The sequence below is a fragment of the Bombina bombina genome, unplaced genomic scaffold (genome assembly GCF_027579735.1).
Source record: "Bombina bombina isolate aBomBom1 unplaced genomic scaffold, aBomBom1.pri scaffold_594, whole genome shotgun sequence".
Classification (NCBI taxonomy): Eukaryota; Metazoa; Chordata; class Amphibia; order Anura; family Bombinatoridae; genus Bombina; species Bombina bombina.
The window spans coordinates 52,550-72,988 of record NW_026511710.1 but is presented as its reverse complement, the minus strand read 5'-3'; the positions used below and the strand labels follow the sequence as shown (position 1 = coordinate 72,988).

Genomic DNA, 20,439 nt, shown 5'->3' with positions numbered 1-20,439 from the left:
CAGCACACAAACGCCATTGTCCATTGGGCTTAAGGACACCTAGAATAGGATTATTATAAGAGCTGTGCACCTGTCTGATAATACCTCTTTCTTCCAAATTCCTTATGATCTCTGCAAGAGAATCATATGAGGCTAAGGGAAGTCTGTATTGTTTGACAAATACAGGTGGTGCATCGGGATCTGTTTGTATTCTTGCAATGTGCAAGTCTGTAGTACCACAGTCATAAGAATCCTTAGCAAAAATATCCTTGTACTCCATCAGGAGTTCTCGCAGCTGTTGGCGTTCATCATCGCTGGAACAGCCATTAGCTAAGGATATTTGCTCTTCGACTATTTGCTGAAATCCTGGAAAGATTTCAGGCTGTCCTATTTCATAGGCTTCTTCCAGTCTAGAGGTGAGATCCCCTTGATTATAATTTACATTGCTCCCATGACTCTGGGTATTGGGGTAATCTTGCTGTTTGATTGGCTGATCAAACACTAGAGAGGCTTCTTCAATTTTACAGATGCCTTCCTCTGAGCTGAAGGGATAAATAGATTGAACATTAAAATAGACCCTCTGGCATAGATGCAAAGGATTGTTCTATTAATTGTTCTTCAGTTAGGTATCCTTCAGGTATTAGCCCAATTACATTATTCTGGAATCCAAAAGTGTAATAACTTGATTCCAGTGCATATCCTATGGTAGTTCCCTTGGATAATGTTATATCCTGTGGGGTCATGTTATGCACAATAATATGTATTGGAACAGTTCCAATATTCACCATAGGAGTGTAAGTCACTGTGACACCCAGATTTTGTATTCTATGGGAGAGGCAAATTAGTGTTTCAGAAGTTTTTAATTTCTGACCTCTCTTTACCTGTAAGGGTAAAAGAAATTTATCAGCCCCAGCAGGAATTATAACATCGCTAGATACCTGCATATTCACAGCATATGGCAATTGCTGGTTTGATTTCAGGGCTGCATTTTCATCCTGAAATACTTCAGGGTCCCCCTTTAACCTGCTCCAAAGGCAAGAGTTAATCAAATCTATTTGTATGGCATATCTATGTAAAATATCATTGCCAATGTATATTTGATTATGGGGAGTATTTAAAACTAAAAACAGGTGCTTCACTGACTTATTACCAATAGAGATAGATAATAAGCACTTAGCTGTGATGTTATAGCTTTCAGACCTTTTATCCAGGTTGTGGACACAGTGGTCTTGGGGAGAAAGATATTTAATCACTTTAGGTTCAGCTATCTGCGCTAATAAACCTTCGCTTATATAGCTAGCTTCCTGTTTTAAGTTTATTTTAGCATACTCGGTTTTACCAAGGTCATGCACTTGTATAGGGATAAATAGATCCTCTTTAACTCTCTCAATCCCTGTGAGGTATTGAGTGTGGCCTCCCCCCTTAGGGATTTTAGGATCCCCCTTGTGGAGTGATATGGTTAATATATCGCCATCTAGGGAGATATTCGCTATTTTTCCGGGCGAAATTTTAAAAGTATTACCATCAGAGCCACTAAAAGGAGTCTGATCATCTATTTGTAGGATAGTGATTTCAGGTACAGAGTTATTCCTGAAATGAATCTCCACAGCATCTGGTTTCTCTTCCACCACGTGACAGCTATGTCGGGTGCGAGATATACCAGATTTTTCATAATTGATAGGCCGTTTAACTTGTGACCAAATTACATTATTTATGCAATCAATTATGGTGCTTAATCGCTTCAGGAGATCACTACCAATAATTAAACGATCAGTTGGCAGATCCACTATAATGACAGGGTGTTTTATGACCCTGTTCCCCAATTTAAATTTTAACCAGGCAATACCGTAGACTTTTAGGGAATCACCCCCAACACCTATCAGAGAACCGTCAAATTCTTTTATTTTAGGTTTGTGGGGTGTTAGCTCATTTAGCTGTGTGTAGTACCTGTGGGATAAGATAGTTGCCTGTGACCCAGTATCAATTAATCCCCTGATAGGGTTGGAGACTGAATCTTGCAGCTCAACTAGTACATAATATCTTCCTGCAGTTTCTATCATTTCACACATAAAATTTGCATTCTTGTACATCTGTGGGCTTCGCCACGTTTTACCTGGATCCGCTGCGTCATTCGATGCAGAGGAAATTTCATACCTACCTGTTTCCCCTATGACAAGGTCAGCTGGGTTCTTGTGTACTGCATCTGTGGAAATAATGTTAAGAGAACACTGCAGAGGAAAAGTTTGGTTAATTTTTCCCGGCTGATATCGCTCATTGTCACAGCTAATTTGTCCGTTTCCGGTCTGTGGGGAGATAACATGATTAGTATCATTGATATTTATTACTACATTTTGTATATCTCTCCCCTCCCCTTCAGGTGATACTGCAGTATTTATGACTGTGCCTGTGGTCCACTGCTGACCACTGGCTGTACCCCTAAAAAAGTATTGTTCGGTTGCTGAGCCGTAGATTTTTGACTCATATTAGCGATTTGTTCGCTCAACCGATTTAATTGGGTAAACAGCATATCTACCTGATTGTACAAGTTACCTCTACCCCTGGGCCTATCTCTTGGTGCCCCATTGTACTGATTCCTGGACCATTGGGTTCCCTCAGAATCAGGGCCACTATTTCTATTCTGGCGTGGTTGCCCCTGGGGTTCAGCTTGTTCAGCATTAGTACTTTGGGGAGCATTATATACCTGGGGTGTCTGGTTACCCTGAGACTATCTTCGCCGTCTATTGTATCTACCCTTGCGCGGATACCAATTATTTGGTGAGTATTCTCTTTGTGAGTAATTATTCACCTGATTATGTCCCCCACTTTGGTTATAGTCTCCCTGCACCTCAACCTGTGTAGGGGGAGGGGCAGAATTAAACCTCTGTGGAGATGGCCTGTTTTGACTGGCCACCTCTGCATAAGTTCTCTTGTTAGACTCCAAATTGAGGGGTTTAGGTGACACCCTAGTTTCTGCTACAATTTTGGGTTTTGATTCCTTTTTAACCCCCTGCTCACTGGACTGCTGAATAGAGTATAATTTTGTACTCTCTTTGATCAGCCATTCCAATGAGCAGTCCTCATCAAAATCTCTAGCTAAGTTAATTTTGATGGGTGTAGGCAGTGCTTCAAAAAATAAATTTACAAATTCTGAGCCGTCAAATTTGGGATTATCTTCAGCCATACTGTACGCATTTTTCAATACAGAAAGGAATTCGATTGGACTCTGATTCGCACGACACTTTAAACCATATACCGCTATCTTCGCAGCAGTTTTAGTGCGATATTGCCCGAATTCTTTTCTGCATTGTCGTTTTACCCCATTCCAGGAATGAATATTCATATCCTTTAGTGAGGCAAAGAATTTGTGATGCTTACTGTCAAATACCCAAGGTAGAAATTCAATTTTCAATTTCTCACTTGTAACATTCATTATAGCTAACGCATTTTCAAAAGCCTGTAAATGATCAATTACAGATGTTGTTCCCTTATTGGAGAATATAGGTACTGCGCGTTGTACGAAGGTGATTATTTTATGGGAATCATAGACTTTATCAGACTTATTTTGGGACTCTCTGTTAGAGTTTCCCTCCCCCGCATCAGCTGCGCTACAGTTGTCCTCTGGATTTACATCCTGAGGGGATTGTCTATTTGGGAAATCTACTTCTGACCCGTTAGGGGTCATTTGTCTATGTTGTTCTATATATTTTCGTACCTCGTCCCTGACGCGTTCGCTAAAGGAGTTAGCATTATCTGTATTATTCTCATTGCTAATATAGGGGTTTTCATTATGGCGATATGACCTTTTTAAATCGCTTAATTCTCTCTGGCTTTGCGCAAGCTGTTTATTTAAATCTTGTATCTGTGCGATTAAGTCCATATTGTGCTTATCTAAGGTGGCTAGGTTTTGGGCAAATTCATCCATTTTATTTTTGGCTGTTTTTAAACCCTCTTCGCGTCTGCGCGAGGAACGAATACTATTTTCTAGCTCCTGTATTTGCAATCGTTTGTCTGTGACACAAAACGACATTTCGTCAATTATGCATATTAGAAGGGGCCAAGATTTTAGTATTAGTTTTTCTCGCTTTTTGGGATCTTTGCATTGATTAATCATTAATAATTCCTGGAAGAATTCATTCTCTTCATTCCACATATTATTATTAACGGTAATATTTTTAGCCCTTGTTTCAAGCATATCCATAAAATCATTTAATTCACCCGCAATATTAAACTTCCCTTTAAGGTAACTTAAGATATCTTTCTTAAGGACCTGACCTTTAGTAATAGGTATGGTTATGGGACCAATTTCATTGCTATGTATAGAATTAAATGAGTCACTTCTGGCTACAGACATTATTGTATTGGTTTAGTATTTATTTAACTAAAATGCTAATACAATTTTTGCCAATAAAAAGAGAGAAAAATTTTATATTTCAAAAAAAAAAAATATTATTAATTTTGAAATATGAAAAATTAATATTCCGAAATATGAAAAATTAATATTTTTTGATTAACTTTGAAAATATGAAAAATTAATATTTTTGATTAATTTTGAAATATGAAAAATTAATATTTTTATTAATTTTTCAAAATTAATCTTTAATAATATTTCAAGATATTAATGTCAATCTCGAAATATGAAAATCAATATTTCAACTTTTCAAAAAAAAATTATATCTTCAAAATATTAATATCGAAATATGAATTTTTTTTTTTTTTTCTCTTTTATAATAATTTCTATTTACTTACAAATATATTATATCAATTATGATGGATATTATTAAATCTCATGCAATGCCTCCAATTATTATGTCAGTATATTTATGAAAATCTTAGCAGTGCTATCCAAATAATATATATAAGTTTATGGCAGGGTTATAAACACAATACAAAGAAATAGAAACCCTTATCAACCATGCACCTACTAGACCATACAATTAATATAAATATCTGAATTCTTTTATTTAGTTAATATCCATAAACATATTGAACTATATTTGCAATAAAAGGAAACTAAATAAAAGTTTATATGCGTTAGAACCAACTCTTAAGATATGCTATTCTTCTTACAAAACCCAGAACAATATACCTTCACAATTCAGCCTTATTTATTTAACACAATGGGACTAAAAACCTTTAACATCCAAGCAATACAATTCTAAACAGTGTTTATAAAACAATAGGATAAAATATATATTCTGCTATTTAACTGCAATTTATCCTAATACAAAATTAACCGACAATATCAGAACTTGTATAGATGAGTTACTTAGCCAATTCAGACACAGATTTGAACAATACCTAGGCTTATAACTACCAATTTAAAATACAATATACTTCACCAATTTTGAACCAATTCGTAGCGGTCTTTAGGTCATCTCATTTGAAAGAAGGTTTTTGCACAAATCAAGGATAAGTTTTAAGCTCCTTGCTGAAGTGAACTTTTTTTTTTTCAGGTATATCGCAGCCAAAATCAGATCACTAATTTTCAACAAGTTACAGACAACTCTCCCTTGTGCATTCAACACTCCCATTATATAATCATTGATGACATCATGTGGGTGGCACTACGGGAGCTGACCTTCCCATTGGTTATCTGGGAAGTCTAAATCGGATTGGCCCTTGGAAATTTCATTTTTAACAGCCAGAAAGAACCTTCTGGCTGTAGTTCTCGCAACATAACACCAGGTGGCAGCATACAGTACAACATAGCAATACAATACAGCATTTTTGACATTTTTAAGCAAGTTAATTTTTTTTTTATAAAATGGTTATTTAATCAGATCACACTCTCTGCATTAATCATATATAACCCCAATTACAGATGGTTAATATTAGGTTATTTTTTCTGATTATTCTGATACCAAATATGTTATATTATTAACATTTTATTATATTAAGGTAATTTAACACTGCTAATTATTAGCTTAAAATGCATTATAATTTTATCAGTATTCTGGCATTTCTTTGCAAATAACAGCTTATTTTTATATCTCCAGATTGGTAGTATTTAAAACTCCTGATATTTGCATCCACCCAGATATAGTATGTGACATTTCTGTGTATTTCTTCCTGAATACATAAATCCTGTTTATGTCGATCTGAAATAAAAATAAATGTTAATAATCACTTCTCTTCAGGTCCATAAACATCTATTCATGTTCTTAAACACACAGAGGCTAAGATATTCATGCCTTCAAAATATATATATATATATATATATATATATATATCATTCAATCTTTTACTTTCCATATATATATATATATATTTAGATGTTAATGTTTGATATCACATAAATATACATCTCATATCCATTAAAATATATATAGTTGTTTTGAAATCATAATGTAAGTCATGGGCCTTCACTGTATTATCCTAACATTCTAACTTTTCAGTAACTTCAGTTGCCAGACTTTTTGTCTCATACTCACCACATGGGGTCAATCCATGAGGAGTTGTAAGAGTCTTTAAAACAGCATATTTCCTGTTTAGCCAGCAGTGCAGATGTGTATTTGATTTTATTTGTGTCACCTTCCCCCAAGAGGGGTTTTTGCAGTAAGTCTTCAAATAGAGATTCAGTGAGATAGAACTGTTGTATCACACGTGTCAAATTCCAAAGGGGTCCTTGAACACATTCTTTTCTCACCTCACCAAATGTTCTGAGGTTATAAAAATCTGCATATATAGTCAAATGAATAGGGTCACTGAGCTATTTCCTTTAGAAAAGAAATGTTTGTGTGTTTTACACTACAGGGGCCGTGCTTCAAAAAGGCTCTACTGATCGTCAATCCTGATAGACGTGTATTAGAAGCTGTGTTCAACAAACTCATGTTTAATTAATCCTGAGTTCTCATCTAACATATACAGTGTATAAAATATACATATATATATATATATGTACACATATGTAATATTCATCATAATATTCATATACTCTGACAAGGCAGTGGTACCTTCCGTTTAAGTACCTGCCTTGTCCCTCCCTTCATCCGTGTACTTTAGCTTTGGTATTGGTATCCCACAAGTAATGGATGATCCGTGGACTGGATACACCTTACAAGAGAAAACACAATTTATGCTTACCTGATAAATTTATTTCTCTTGTGGTGTATCCAGTCCACGGCCCGCCCTGTCATTTTAAGGCAGGTAATTTTTAAATGTAAACTACAATCACCACTGCACCCTATGGTTTCTCCTTTCTCTGCTTGTTTTCGGTCGAATGACTGGATATGGTAGTGAGGGGAGGAGCTATGTAACAGCTCTGCTGTGGGTGTCCTCTTGCAACTTCCTGTTGGGAATGAGAATATCCCACAAGTAATGGATGATCCGTGGACTGGATACACCACAAGAGAAATAAATTTATCAGGTAAGCATAAATTGTGTTTTTTCTCTGTAGTGTAGGCCCCCAAGGCAGAACATAGAGTGATCTGAGATGTCATCGCAGAAAATGCAGCATGTCTGCAGAAAGAACAGGAGCTTGTTAGCACTTTAACTTTTCAGTGCTGTTCTCTTTAAACAGAGCTGTTCTCTGGCTGCATTGTATAAGTTTTCCTTAACACAGAGCATCCAGAGCAAAGTGCTGTTTGAAGACGACAATCAAATCTGCAGTAGTGCTGCAAAGCAACAGTGCATTGATTGTTTGGCTCTCAGATTTTTGCAAGTTCGTTCCCTAGCTTTTCACAGTCTGAAAAGCTGTTTTTCTCTGACTGTAAGATGTTGGTATGAGAAATGTACCCTTTTTATTACTACATTTCTATGTTAGACTAAGAGAAAAGGAAACAAATTAATTCAAGAGATATTTACAATTACTTTTTTGTATGCAGCTAATTTGCAATGCAATTTTCAACTACTGCACTAGATTATTAATGACCTGCAGAAAAATTTTCACTAAAAAAAATCTCATCGCAGAAAGTGAAAAAAAGTTCTGCCTCTGGGGTGTAGGCATCCCCCCCTCCTAGGCACAGCTTTTCTGTAGTGTATGGAACCAATCCCTCTCTTTACCATTTGCCGTAGTTTAGGGACCACCCCCTTCTTCCCCCTCCCCCAATGGGCAACCCACCAACCTCCTTCCTTCCCTCCCAACGGCTCCACCGCAGGATTGTTACAGACTGTGACACAGACGGTGTACTTGTCTGTAACAATAGACAATCTGGCTTCATATAGTAAGGGAGCATGATCGGTGCTCCATTACCATATAAAGGTAGATGCGTTCTGCCCACAGTTTGCAGCAGCTTTGACAGAGGGACTACAACCTGTGCCTCTGTTGGACATAACTACTATGTACACACAGTATGCTACAGTAGAATGGGGAGCATAGATAATATTTAGTAGTCTTTTGGATGAATATCATTGTATGACTTTTAAACACATAGATTTCCTAAAAAATTGCAGTGGGGCAGGGCAATATTATGGTAAGGTTTTGGGGTATCCTGTGGCTGCAGTAATTTCTGTCCCCCGAGAGCTCATTTCAGTTGTGACCACCAGCTAGAAATCCCTAAAGCCCAATTTTTTTCTGCATTTATCCTGGGGCTGTAAAATCTAGAGCACATTCTTACTTCTGCTATGACAATGGGCTTCAAAAACGAGTGCAGAGGGCATCATGTGCCCATGTGCCCCCAGTTTACCAAACATCAACAAAACTTTATTAAATCAATGTTTAAATGTTTCACAATCCTATAGATATGTAATTGTCACTTAGGTATTTTTTTTATTATGAGTTTAAATTAGATAAATGCATATGCTACAGTGTGTTACATTTTGCACAGTTTATTTTTATTATTTAGTGTTTTTTTTGCATATATATGTTTAGCATTTTAAATGTTCCCAGAAATTGTGACAACTGATCCTTTTTTAATTACCTTTCCAAATAGAAGGATGTTATTAATTTATGCTGTATTTCAACTAAATCAAATACTGATCCGTAACTTTTTCTTCTCATCACCCATCTGCTTTCTTGCTTTTTCACTAGCACCTGGTGAGTTCTTAGTGTCACTTTATGTTGGAGATTTCTGGCTGGGTGCTGAAGAGACGGGTATGTTAAGAAGTCATGTAGAAGTCATAAATGAAGCCGCTCAAATGGACTTCACTGGTTCCAAACAAAAAAAGCCCACACGAAAGAAGAGTGAATATGAAGATGGGATTGTGTCACTTTGTAAAGACCTTTTAAGACATTAACTTGCCCTGAGTGACTTCTGCTGTGCACAAGAACATTAACTCGTTACAAGAGCGGTTCTGTAATATTTCAGTATGTGGAACTCCTAATGAGACAATGCAGCTTCTTGAAGGATAATATCAAAGGAGTATTTAACATCTATATGAAAGCTAAATGAATATAAAAATGTTAATATTGTGCCTTAGCTGCAGTTATGTAACAGTTAACTGTTTCTCCAACATAGGTGTGTCCGGTCCACGGCGTCATCCTTACTTGTGGGATATTCTCTTCCCCAACAGGAAATGGCAAAGAGCCCAGCAAAGCTGGTCACATGATCCCTCCTAGGCTCCGCCTACCCCAGTCATTCTCTTTGCCGTTGTACAGGCAACATCTCCACGGAGATGGCTTAGAGTTTTTTAGTGTTTAACTGTAGTTTTTATTATTCAATCAAGAGTTTGTTATTTTAAAATAGTGCTGGTATGTACTATTTACTCAGAAACAGAAAAGAGATGAAGATTTCTGTTTGTATGAGGAAAATGATTTTAGCACCGTAACTAAAATCCATGGCTGTTCCACACAGGACTGTTGAGAGCAATTAACTTCAGTTGGGGGAACAGTGTGCAGTCTCTTACTGCTTGAGGTATGACACATTCTAACAAGACGATGTAATGCTGGAAGCTGTCATTTTCCCTATGGGATCCGGTAAGCCATGTTTATTAAGATAGTAAATAAGGGCTTCACAAGGGCTTATTAAGACTGTAGACTTTTTCTGGGCTAAATCGATTCATTATTAACACATATTTAGCCTTGAGGAATCATTTATTCTGGGTATTTTGATATGATTATATCGGCAGGCACTGTTTTTGACACCTTATTCTTTAGGGGCTTTCCCTAATCATAGTCAGAGCCTCATTTTCGCGCCGGTATGGCGCACTTGTTTTTGAGGACAGCATGGCATGCAGCTGCATGTGTGTGGAGCTCTGATACATAGAAAAGTCTTTCTGAAGGCATCATTTGGTATCGTATTCCCCTTTGGGCTTGGTTGGGTCTCAGCAAAGCAGATTCCAGGGACTGTAAAGGGGTTAAATATAAAAACGGCTCCGGTTCCGTTATTTTAAGGGTTAAAGCTTCCAAATTTGGTGTGCAATACTTTTAAGGCTTTAAGACACTGTGGTGAAATTTTGGTGAATTTTGAACAATTCCTTCATACTTTTTCGCAATTGCAGTAATAAAGTGTGTTTAGTTTAAAATTTAAAGTGACAGTAACGGTTTTATTTTAAAACGTTTTTTGTGCTTTGTTATCAAGTTTATGCCTGTTTAACATGTCTGAACTACCAGATAGATTGTGTTCTGACTGTGGGGAAACCAAGGTTCCTTCTCATTTAACTATATGTATTTTATGTCATAAAAAAATTTAGTAAAAATGATGCCCAAGATGATTCCTCAAGTGAGGGGAGTAAGCATGGTACTGCATCATCCCCTCCTTCGTCTACACCAGTCTTGCCCATACAGGAGGCCCCTAGTACATCTAGTGCGCCAATACTCCTTACTATGCAACATTTAACGGCTGTAATGGATAATTCTATCAAAAACATTTTAGCCAATATGCCCACTTATCAGCGAAAGCGCGACTGCTCTGTTTTAGAAAATTCTGTAGAGCATGAGAACGCTGATGATATGGTTTCTGAAGGGCCCCTACACCAGTCTGAGGGGGCCAGGGAGGTTTTGTCTGAGGGAGAAATTTCAGATTCAGGAAACATTTCTCAACAAGCTGAACCTGATGTGATTACTTTTAAATTTAAGTTGGAACATCTCCGCGCTCTGCTTAAGGAGGTGTTATCCAATTTGGATGATTGTGATTATCTGGTCATTCCAGAACCACTATGTAAAATGGAAAAGTTCTTAGAGGCCCCGGGGCCCCCCAAAGCTTTTCCTATATCCAAGCGGGTGGCGTACATTGTTAGTAAAGAATGGGACAGGCCCGGTATACCTTTAGTACCTCCCCCCATATTTATAAAATTGTTTTCCTATAGTCGACCCCAGAAAGGACTGATGGCAGACAGTCCCCAAGGTCGAGGGGGCGGTTTCTACTCTACACAAGCGCGCCACTATACCCATAGAAGATAGTTGTGCTTTCCAAGATCCTATGGATAAAAAATTAGAAGGTCTGCTAAAGATGTTTGTTCAGCAAGGTTCCCTTCTACAACCAATTGCATGCATTGTCCCTGTCACTGCAGCCGCGTGTTTCTAGTTTGATGAGCTAGGAAAGGCGATTATTAGTAATTCTTCTTCTTATGAGGAGATTATGGACAGAATTCGTGCTCTTAAATTGGCTAATTCTTTCACCCTAGACGCCACCTTGCAATTGGCTAGGTTAGCGGCGAAAAAATTCTGGGTTTGCTATTGTGGCGCAGAGCGCTTTGGTTAAAATCTTGGGCAGCGGATGCGTCTTCCAAGAACAAATTGCTTGACATTCCTTTCAAGGGGAAAACACTCTTTGACCCTGACTTGAAAGAGATTATCTCTGATATCACTGGGGGCAAGGGCCACGCCCTTCCTCAGGATAGGTCTTTTCAAGACCAAAAATAAACCTAAGTTTCGTCCCTTTCGCAGAAACGGATCAGCCCCAAGGGCTACGTCCTCTAAGCAGGAAGGTAATACTTCTCAAGCCAATCCAGCCTGGAGACCTATGCAAGGCTGGAACAAAGGAAAGCAGGCCAGGAAACCTGCCACTGCTCCCAAGACAGCATGAAATGCGGGCCCCCGATCCGGGACCGGATCTGGTGGGGGGCAGACTCTCTCTCTTCGCTCAGGCTGGGGCAAGAGATGTTCTGGATCCTTGGGCGCTAGAAATAGTCTCCCAAGGTTATTCTCTGGAGTTCAAGGGGCTTCCTCCAAGGGGGAGGTTCCACAGGTCTCAGTTGTCTTCAGACCACATAAGAAGACAGGCATTCTTACATTGGGTAGAAGACCTGCTAAAAATGGGAGTGATTCATCCTGTTCCATTAGGAGAACAAGGGATGGGGTTCTACTCCAATCTGTTCATAGTTCCCAAAAAAGAGGGAACGTTCAGACCAAGCTTAGATCTCAAGATCTTGAACAAGTTTCTCAAGGTTCCATCGTTCAAGATGGAAACCATTCGAACACTTCTTCCTTCCATCCAGGAAGGTCAATTCATGACCAAGGTGGATTTCAAGGATGCGTATCTACATATTCCTATCCACAAGGAACATCATCGGTTCCTAAGGTTTGCATTCCTGGACAAGCATTTCCAGTTCGTGGCGTTTTCTTTCGGATTAGCCACTGCTCCTAGGATTTTCTCATAGGTACTAGGGTCCCTTCTGGCGGTGCTAAGACCAAGGGGCATTGCTGTAGTACCTTACTTGGACGACATTCTGATTCGAGCGTCGTCCCTTCCTCAAGTGAAGGCTCACACGGACATTGTCCTGGCCTTTCTCAGATCTCACGGATGGAAAGTGAACGTGGAAAAGAGTTCTCTATCTCCGTCAACGAGGGTTCCCTTCTTGGGAACTATAATAGACTCCTTAGAAATGAGGATTTTTCTGACAGAAGCCAGAAAAACAAAACTCCTAGACTCTTGTCGGATACTTCATTCCGTTCCTCTTCCTTCCATAGCGCAGTGCATGGAAGTGATAGGTTTGATGGTAGCGGCAATGGACATAGTTCCTTTTGTGCGCATTCATCTAAGACCATTACAACTGTTCATGCTCAGTCAGTGGAATGGGGACTATTCAGACTTGTCTCCAAAGATACAAGTAAATCAGAGGACCAGAGACTCATTCCGTTGGTGGCTGTCCCTGGACAACCTGTCACAAGGGATGACCTTCCGCAGACCAGAGTGGGTCATTGTCACGACCGACGCCAGTCTGATGGGCTGGGGCGCGGTCTGGGGATCCCTGAAAGCTCAGGGTCTTTGGTCTCGGGTAGAATCTCTTCTACCGATAAATATTCTGGAACTGAGAGCGATATTCAATGCTCTCAAAGCTTGGCCTCAGCTAGCGAGGGCCAAGTTCATACATCAACCATCAGGGGGGAACAAGGAGTTCCCTAGCGATGGAAGAAGTGACCAAAATCATTCTATGGGCGGAGTCTCACTCCTGCCACCTGTCTGCTATCCACATCCCAGGAGTGGAAAATTGGGAAGCGGATTTTCTGAGTCGTCAGACATTGCATCCGGGGGAGTGGGAACTCCATCCGGAAATCTTTGCCCAAGTCACTCAACCGTGGGGCATTCCAGACATGGATCTGATGGCCTCTCGTCAGAACTTCAGAGTTCCTTACTACGGGTACAGATCCAGGGATCCCAAGGCGGCTCTAGTGGATGCACTAGTAGCACCTTGGACCTTCAAACTAGCTTATGTGTTCCCGCCGTTTCCTCTCATCCCCAGGCTGGTAGCCAGGATCAATCAGGAGAGGGCGTCGGTGATTTTGATAGCTCCTGCGTGGCCACGCAGGACTTGGTATGCAGATCTGGTGAATATGTCATCGGCTCCACCATGGAAGCTACCTTTGAGACGAGACCTTCTTGTTCTAGGTCCGTTCGACCCACTCCAGCTGACTGCTTGGAGATTGAACGCTTGATCTTATCAAAGCGAGGGTTCTCAGATTCTGTTATTAATACTCTTGTTCAGGCCTGAAAGCCTGTAACCAGAAAAATTACCACATAATTTGGTATATCTGTTGGTGTGAATCTGCAGGATTCCCTTGGGACAAGGTTAAGATTCCTAAGAGTCTATCCTTCCTTCGAGAAGGATTGGAAAAAGGATTATCTGTAAGTTCCTTGATGGGACAGATTTCTGCCTTGTCTGTGTTACTTCACAAAAAGCTGGCAGCTGTGCCAGATGTTCTAGCCTTTGTTCAGGCTCTGGTTAGAATCAAGCCTGTTTACAAAATTTTGACTCCTCCTTGGAGTCTCAACCTAGTTCTTTCAGTTCTTCAGGGGGTTCCGTTTGAACCCTTACATTCCGTTGATATTAAGTTATTATCTTGGAAAGTTTTGTTTTTGGTTGCAATTTCTTCTGCTAGAAGAGTTTCAGAATTATCTGCTCTGCAGTGTTCTTCTCCTTATCTGGTGTTCCATGCAGATAAGGTGGTTTTGCGTACTAAACCTGGTTTTCTTCCAAAAGTTGTTTCTAACAAAAACATTAACCAGGAGATAGTTGTGCCTTCTTTGTGTCCTAATCCAGTTTCAAAGAAGGAACGTTTGTTGCACAACTTGGATGTAGTTCGTGCTCTCAAATTTTACTTAGCAGCTACTAAGGATTTCAGACAAACTTTGTCTTTGTTTGTTGTTTATTCTGGTAAACGGAGAGGTCAAAAAGCAACTTCTACCTCTCTCTCCTTCTGGATTAAAAGCATTATCCGATTGGTTTATGAGACTGCCGGACGGCAGCCTCCTGAAAGAATCACAGCTCACTCCACTAGGGCTGTGGCTTCCACATGGGCCTTCAAGAACGAGGCTTCTGTTGATCAGATATGTAAGGCAGCGACTTGGTCTTCACTGCACACTTTTTCTAAATTTTACAAATTTGATACTTTTGCTTCTTCTGAGGCTATTTTTGGGAGAAAGGTTTTGCAAGCCGTGGTGCCTTCCATTTAGGTGACCTGATTTGCTCCCTCCCTTCATCCGTGTCCTAAAGCTTTGGTATTGGTTCCCACAAGTAAGGATGACGCCGTGGACCGGACACACCTATGTTGGAGAAAACAGAATTTATGTTTACCTGATAAATTACTTTCTCCAACGGTGTGTCCGGTCCACGGCCCGCCCTGGTTTTTTTAATCAGGTCTGATAATTTATTTTCTTTAACTACAGTCACTACGGTAACATATGGTTTCTCCTATGCAAATATTCCTCCTTAACGTCGGTCGAATGACTGGGGTAGGCGGAGCCTAGGAGGGATCATGTGACCAGCTTTGCTGGGCTCTTTGCCATTTCCTGTTGGGGAAGAGAATATCCCACAAGTAAGGATGACGCCGTGGACCGGACACACCGTTGGAGAAAGTAATTTATCAGGTAAACATAAATTCTGTTTTTTTTTATTTTTTGTTACAAAGGAAATATACATTTTTATATACTCTACCTATTTGTATTGTGTAGCTGTTTAATCTTCTGTAGGCCAAGAGGTCAGGGATATGTTTCTGGAGCTTTTCCCCCTATTATTGTGTTTGATGTACTGTCTACATGGCATGACAAGTGCGATTAATACAGTACATGTAAACAATTCAGGTATTTTACTATTGAAGGTTATAGACGTGACCACAAGACACTGTTACATTTGTTTATTTAGAATACATAGATGTAGGTAATTTATATAATTACAGTTAAACATCGATTGTGATGGAAAATGTGAACTTAGAATACCTATTCTTCAATTTACTTAGTGTTTGTTCGTCCACATCTATTGGAAGTCTATTCCATGAGTGAGCCAGCCTTTCTATAAAGAAGTGCTTCTCCAGAAAAATGTTACTACCTTTCAACTTGAGATCCTGACCCCCTTCCCTTAGTCAGGCTTTGTCCCTTTTGTTGGAAAAAAAAAACTTTCATCCTCAGATTTACATTCCTTAAAGGGACAGTAAAGTCAGAATTAGACATTTATGATTTAGACAGAGCGTACAGTTTACTTCTATTATTTAATTTGCTTCCTTCTCTTGTTATCCTTTGCTGAAAGCTTTATCTAGATAAGCTCTAGAAAGTTCAAGCTGCAGCAGCACTGTGTAAAAAGATTTTTATTGTAGCCAAGAAATTAATACAACGTTTCGGACCAACTGTCCTTAATCATGTATAAAATCACACTGACACAAACAGGCTTAAAATACCCATAACCCCTCCCATTTAATTGCAACACACACCTGTGTTCATCTACCTACATCAGCCAACTAATTAGCCAACTCCCTCAAATGTGCACAAACCTCTTTATTATTAACATACTCTTTGAATAGAGTAGAGATTCTCATGGACTATGCTGTGTATCTGATCAAATGCCCATGTGGGTGGGGCTATGTTGGAGAGACCACCCGTAAGGTGCGAGAAAGCCTGAATCAGCATAAGAGTAGTATAAGAACGGGGGATGTAGATGCACCTGTGGCCCACCATTTTTTGACAGCTGGGCATAGCCTGAGTCAAATAAGATTTCAGATTATAGATCATGTTGAGAAACCTAGGAGGGGGGCAATAGGGAGAAAAAACTTCAACAAAAAGAATTGTTCTGGATTTATACACTAGGTACTATGTGGCCAGGAGGTATGAATAGAGAGATGGACTGGAGTGTTTTTTTGATAACTATCCCTTTAATCTATGAGAAATAGATAATAATAAGAAGGTCCAATAATAACATTTCTTGGGGCTAATAAATGACTAGACATCTTTGTTTTAGAATGTCTATAATGTGTACACACAATGATAAAACAACCATGAATTTACATGAGAATCTCTACTCTATTCAAAGAGTATGTTAATAAAAAAAGAGGTTTGTGCACATTTGAGGGAGTTGGCTAATTAACTGATGTAGGTAGATGAACACAGGTGTGTGTTGCAATTAAGTGGGAGGGGTTATGGGTATTTTAAGCCTGTTTGTGTCAGTGTGATTTTATACATGATTAAGGACAGTTGGTCCGAAACGTTGTATTAATTTCTTGGCTACAATAAAAATCTTTTTACACAGTGCTGCTGCAGCTTGAACTTTCTATATATTATTGGGTTTTTGGTATGGACCCAGGCAGCCTGCACGGATAAAAACCTCACAGAGTGCTGAACAGTAACTTGCTGTTGAAATCTAGATAAGCTCAGGAGCAGCAAAGAACATAGGTTCTAGCTGCTGATTGGTGACTGTATATATATATATATATATATACCGATTGTCATTGGCTCACCCATGTGTTCAATTAGAAACCAGTAGTGCACTGTTGCTCCTTCAACAAATGATACCAAGAGAATAAAAAAAATGATAATAGAAGTAAACTGGAAAGTTGTTTAAAATTGTATGTTCTACCTAAATCATGAAAGAAAATGTTTGGGTTTCTTTAAAGGACCATTAAATGTAGTAGAATTGCATACTCAACTAATGCACAATTAAAAAATGTTCTTCCATTTCCCTTACCCTTGTATCATGAGACGGCTATCGGCAAATCAGATTCATACATTTATATATTGTGAACTCTTGCACATGCTCAGTAGGAACTCAGTGTCCATATTAAAAGACTTCATCATTTTGTTTAAAAAAATGCCCCAATTTGCTTCTATAAACTGCATACTCTGTCTGAAACATGACATTTTGACTTTAGTGCCCATTTCAACTGATAATTCTTCATTTTGTGTTAAAAAAACAACAATTTATAATCTGCATCGGTAACCAGAAAAAAATATCAGCAAAAGATACATCTCAAATACATAAGAGAAAAAACCTACAAAATACACAAGACTGAGGTGAAACACAGAATAGCCACAAAGCAAGAAAACAAATGGAATCAACTTATCCTCTCTCACTTTAACTTCGGCCTTAAATGTTTTATGGTTAGGTTAGGGATTTGCTTCTTTCCGACCAGTCTCCCCCCCCCCCCCCCAAAACTAGTTCTATTAAAGGGACAGTCTAGGCCAAAATAAACTTTCATGATTCAGATAGAGCATGTCATTTTAAACAATTTTCCAATTTACTTTTATCACCAATTTTGCTTTGTTCCCTTGGTATTCTTAGTTGAAAGCTGGAGGTTCATATGCTAATTTCTTAGACCTTGAAGCCCACCTCTTTCAGATTGCATTTTAACAGTTTTTCACCACTAGAGGGTGTTAGTTCACATATTTCATATACTGTAGATAACACTGTGCTCGTGCACGTGAAGTAATCTGGGAGCAGGCACTGATTGGCTAGACTGCAAGTCTGTCAAAAGAACTGAAAAAAGGGGGCAGTTTGCAGAGGCTTAGATGCAGGATAATCACAGAGGTTAAAAGTATATTATTATAACTGTTGGTTATGCAAAACTGGGAAATGGGTAATAAAGGGATTATCTATATTTTAAAACAATAAAAATTCTGGTGTAGACTGACCCTTTAAGGGACGTATTTATAATAAGGCAGAGTAGGCATGTGCCTACAGGCACTCTCCATAGAGGGGCACCAGTCTCTGCCTATTATAAATACTGGTCAGCTGGCAAGCTTAACTAAGATGGCCATCGGCAGTAAAATAATAGCACTGCCCATGTGCGACGACCATCTTTAAGGTCGCCACAAATATTACGCAAGCAAGACATCTGGCTTCCCCCCCACTCTTGCACAATGCTTGCATTGGCCTTATCAAAGGTGGCCGCCACACACAGTGCTGTTATTTCACTGCTGGCACAGCTGTGAGTGGTGGAGCGCTTCAGATTTTGGTGCCGTAAATCTGGCCCTGGTTCTACTGAGGCACATTTGTCAGGAATCTTATATCGTCAAAACATTTCAATTAATGCGCAATATGAGTTGCTATATGGCTTATAGGAACCTAAAAATTAAAACCTGCAAACAGAGATCTTCATGGATGCAAAAGATTGTAGGCTACACTCGCTGCATGTGTATTGTGTGCATTGTATTAAAAAACCGACACACACACTTGTTTGCTTTCACATTAGCCTGCATGTACCTTTTGGCTGAATATTAACTAGCACTAACGTAAAAAAAAAATGTAACTTCTCATTGGTTGGTAAGGTCTGTGAAAGCCCAATCCAATACCTTGAATTTTAAGATAATGCACATGACAATGCCATCAACTCACATATCTGTGCATTTACCCAAAAATATTGATAACGCTGAAATATGGTATATGTCATTGACGATCTTTATTCATAGATTGGAATGAAAATGCAAAGGATAGCTAAAATCACTTGAGCTGCATAAAAAGGTTTTCCAGACTCAAACTCTAATAAAAGGCAAACTGCAGGTAGTTAAAGTAACTGATTTAGATTAATTCACTCATGCTCAAGTGGAGGAAGCAGAATTCTGGCCTTTTTGATTTCAAGTACAGGATATAATGACCTCTGATAAACATGACCTGAATTACCGTGATGACACTGTCATTTTGATTCAATTTAGCAAGTAAGTGTTTTTTTTCAGGCCATGCTTCAGTTTTGTAAAACTATCTAAAGAATTAGACCTAGAAGAAGCTCATATTTCAGAACAAGGTAAGTCCAATGTATTATTGTGCAATGGTGAAAGAGATCAATTACAATCGTGTGTATATAGAAATATTTGAATACATTTTTGAAGAATAAAAGGTTATTTCATACAGTAACCAGGGGATTTTCCTAAAAGAATTTACACAATAAAAGTCTGAATTCTCTGTGATCAAAGTAGACAGTTTTATGATATTAGTGAATCAGCCAGTGATACATTAATTCATATTAAACACTAGTTCTGATAACACAATGGAGTTTGAATTCCTGATTTGGAGGAAAGAAATACCCAGAACATTAAAGGGATAGTAAACATCAAAAATGTTATTGTTTAAAAAGATAGATAATACATTTTAGGGGGGTTGTGTGCACAAAATACTTAGAGTGGACCAATATTAGTAGGAATTGGAGTAATTAAAGTGCATCTTAAATTTAACCTGTTTATTTTACCAGAAAATAAACTGTTCTGCTACATGTAGGTAAATGTCCCAGACAGTAAGGATATAAACCCAACCCTATTTGCATCTTGCTCACAAATGTTTCAGGTAACAGTGATTAATAACAAGGCATACAGCAATACTAGCTATATCTGCCATCCCGAATATCAGTTATTTGAACAAACATTTGCAATTTAATGAATCACAACTAGCTTGCATGATGGCACCAGAAATATTGTTTCTTCTTTTTTTTAGGACAAATTAACTGTAGTCACATCTCATAACATTCACTGAAGCACAAATACATCATGACATGTTTTAATATTGCTCTTGGTTGTCTTCTTTCTATTATTTATAGTTAAAATGTTCCCTGCAGACCCTTCTGATGCCATTTACACAGATAACAATACTACACTGTAGGTGTTTTGATGGAAGGAATATAACACAAGAAAGCCCTTAAAAAGCCCTTAAAACTGCAACTTCAGTTAATGTTTTAACATTTACTTGGGTGATTTTACTTCAGACCAACAGTTATTACAAGGAAGAAATAAGATATCTTTATAAATTCAAATGCAGCTTTAATTATTAAAAACAAACTGTGAAGAAAAGAGCGTAAGATAAAAAGTGCTTTGTCTTTAAAAGTCAGATTTGGTTTTTCAACTCCTACCTCCTACTGTTTTACATGGTAAAAAAAATAAAAGAAGCATTAAT

At 38.5% G+C, this 20,439-nt stretch overlaps 1 protein-coding gene across 1 annotated transcript in view; it reads left to right on the top strand.

Moving 5' to 3' along the window:
• The window catches only part of LOC128643916 (nucleolar pre-ribosomal-associated protein 1), a gene marked incomplete at its 5' end in the record, with an annotated part of 233,169 nt that extends 223,754 nt beyond the window's left edge, over positions 1 to 9,415 (top strand). The window contains one exon of the mRNA XM_053696690.1: positions 8,948 to 9,415. Within this exon, the coding sequence (XP_053552665.1) occupies positions 8,948 to 9,153 (206 nt within the window). The remainder of the gene's footprint in view (positions 1 to 8,947) is intronic.
• Between the last annotated feature and the right edge of the window lie 11,024 nt (positions 9,416 to 20,439).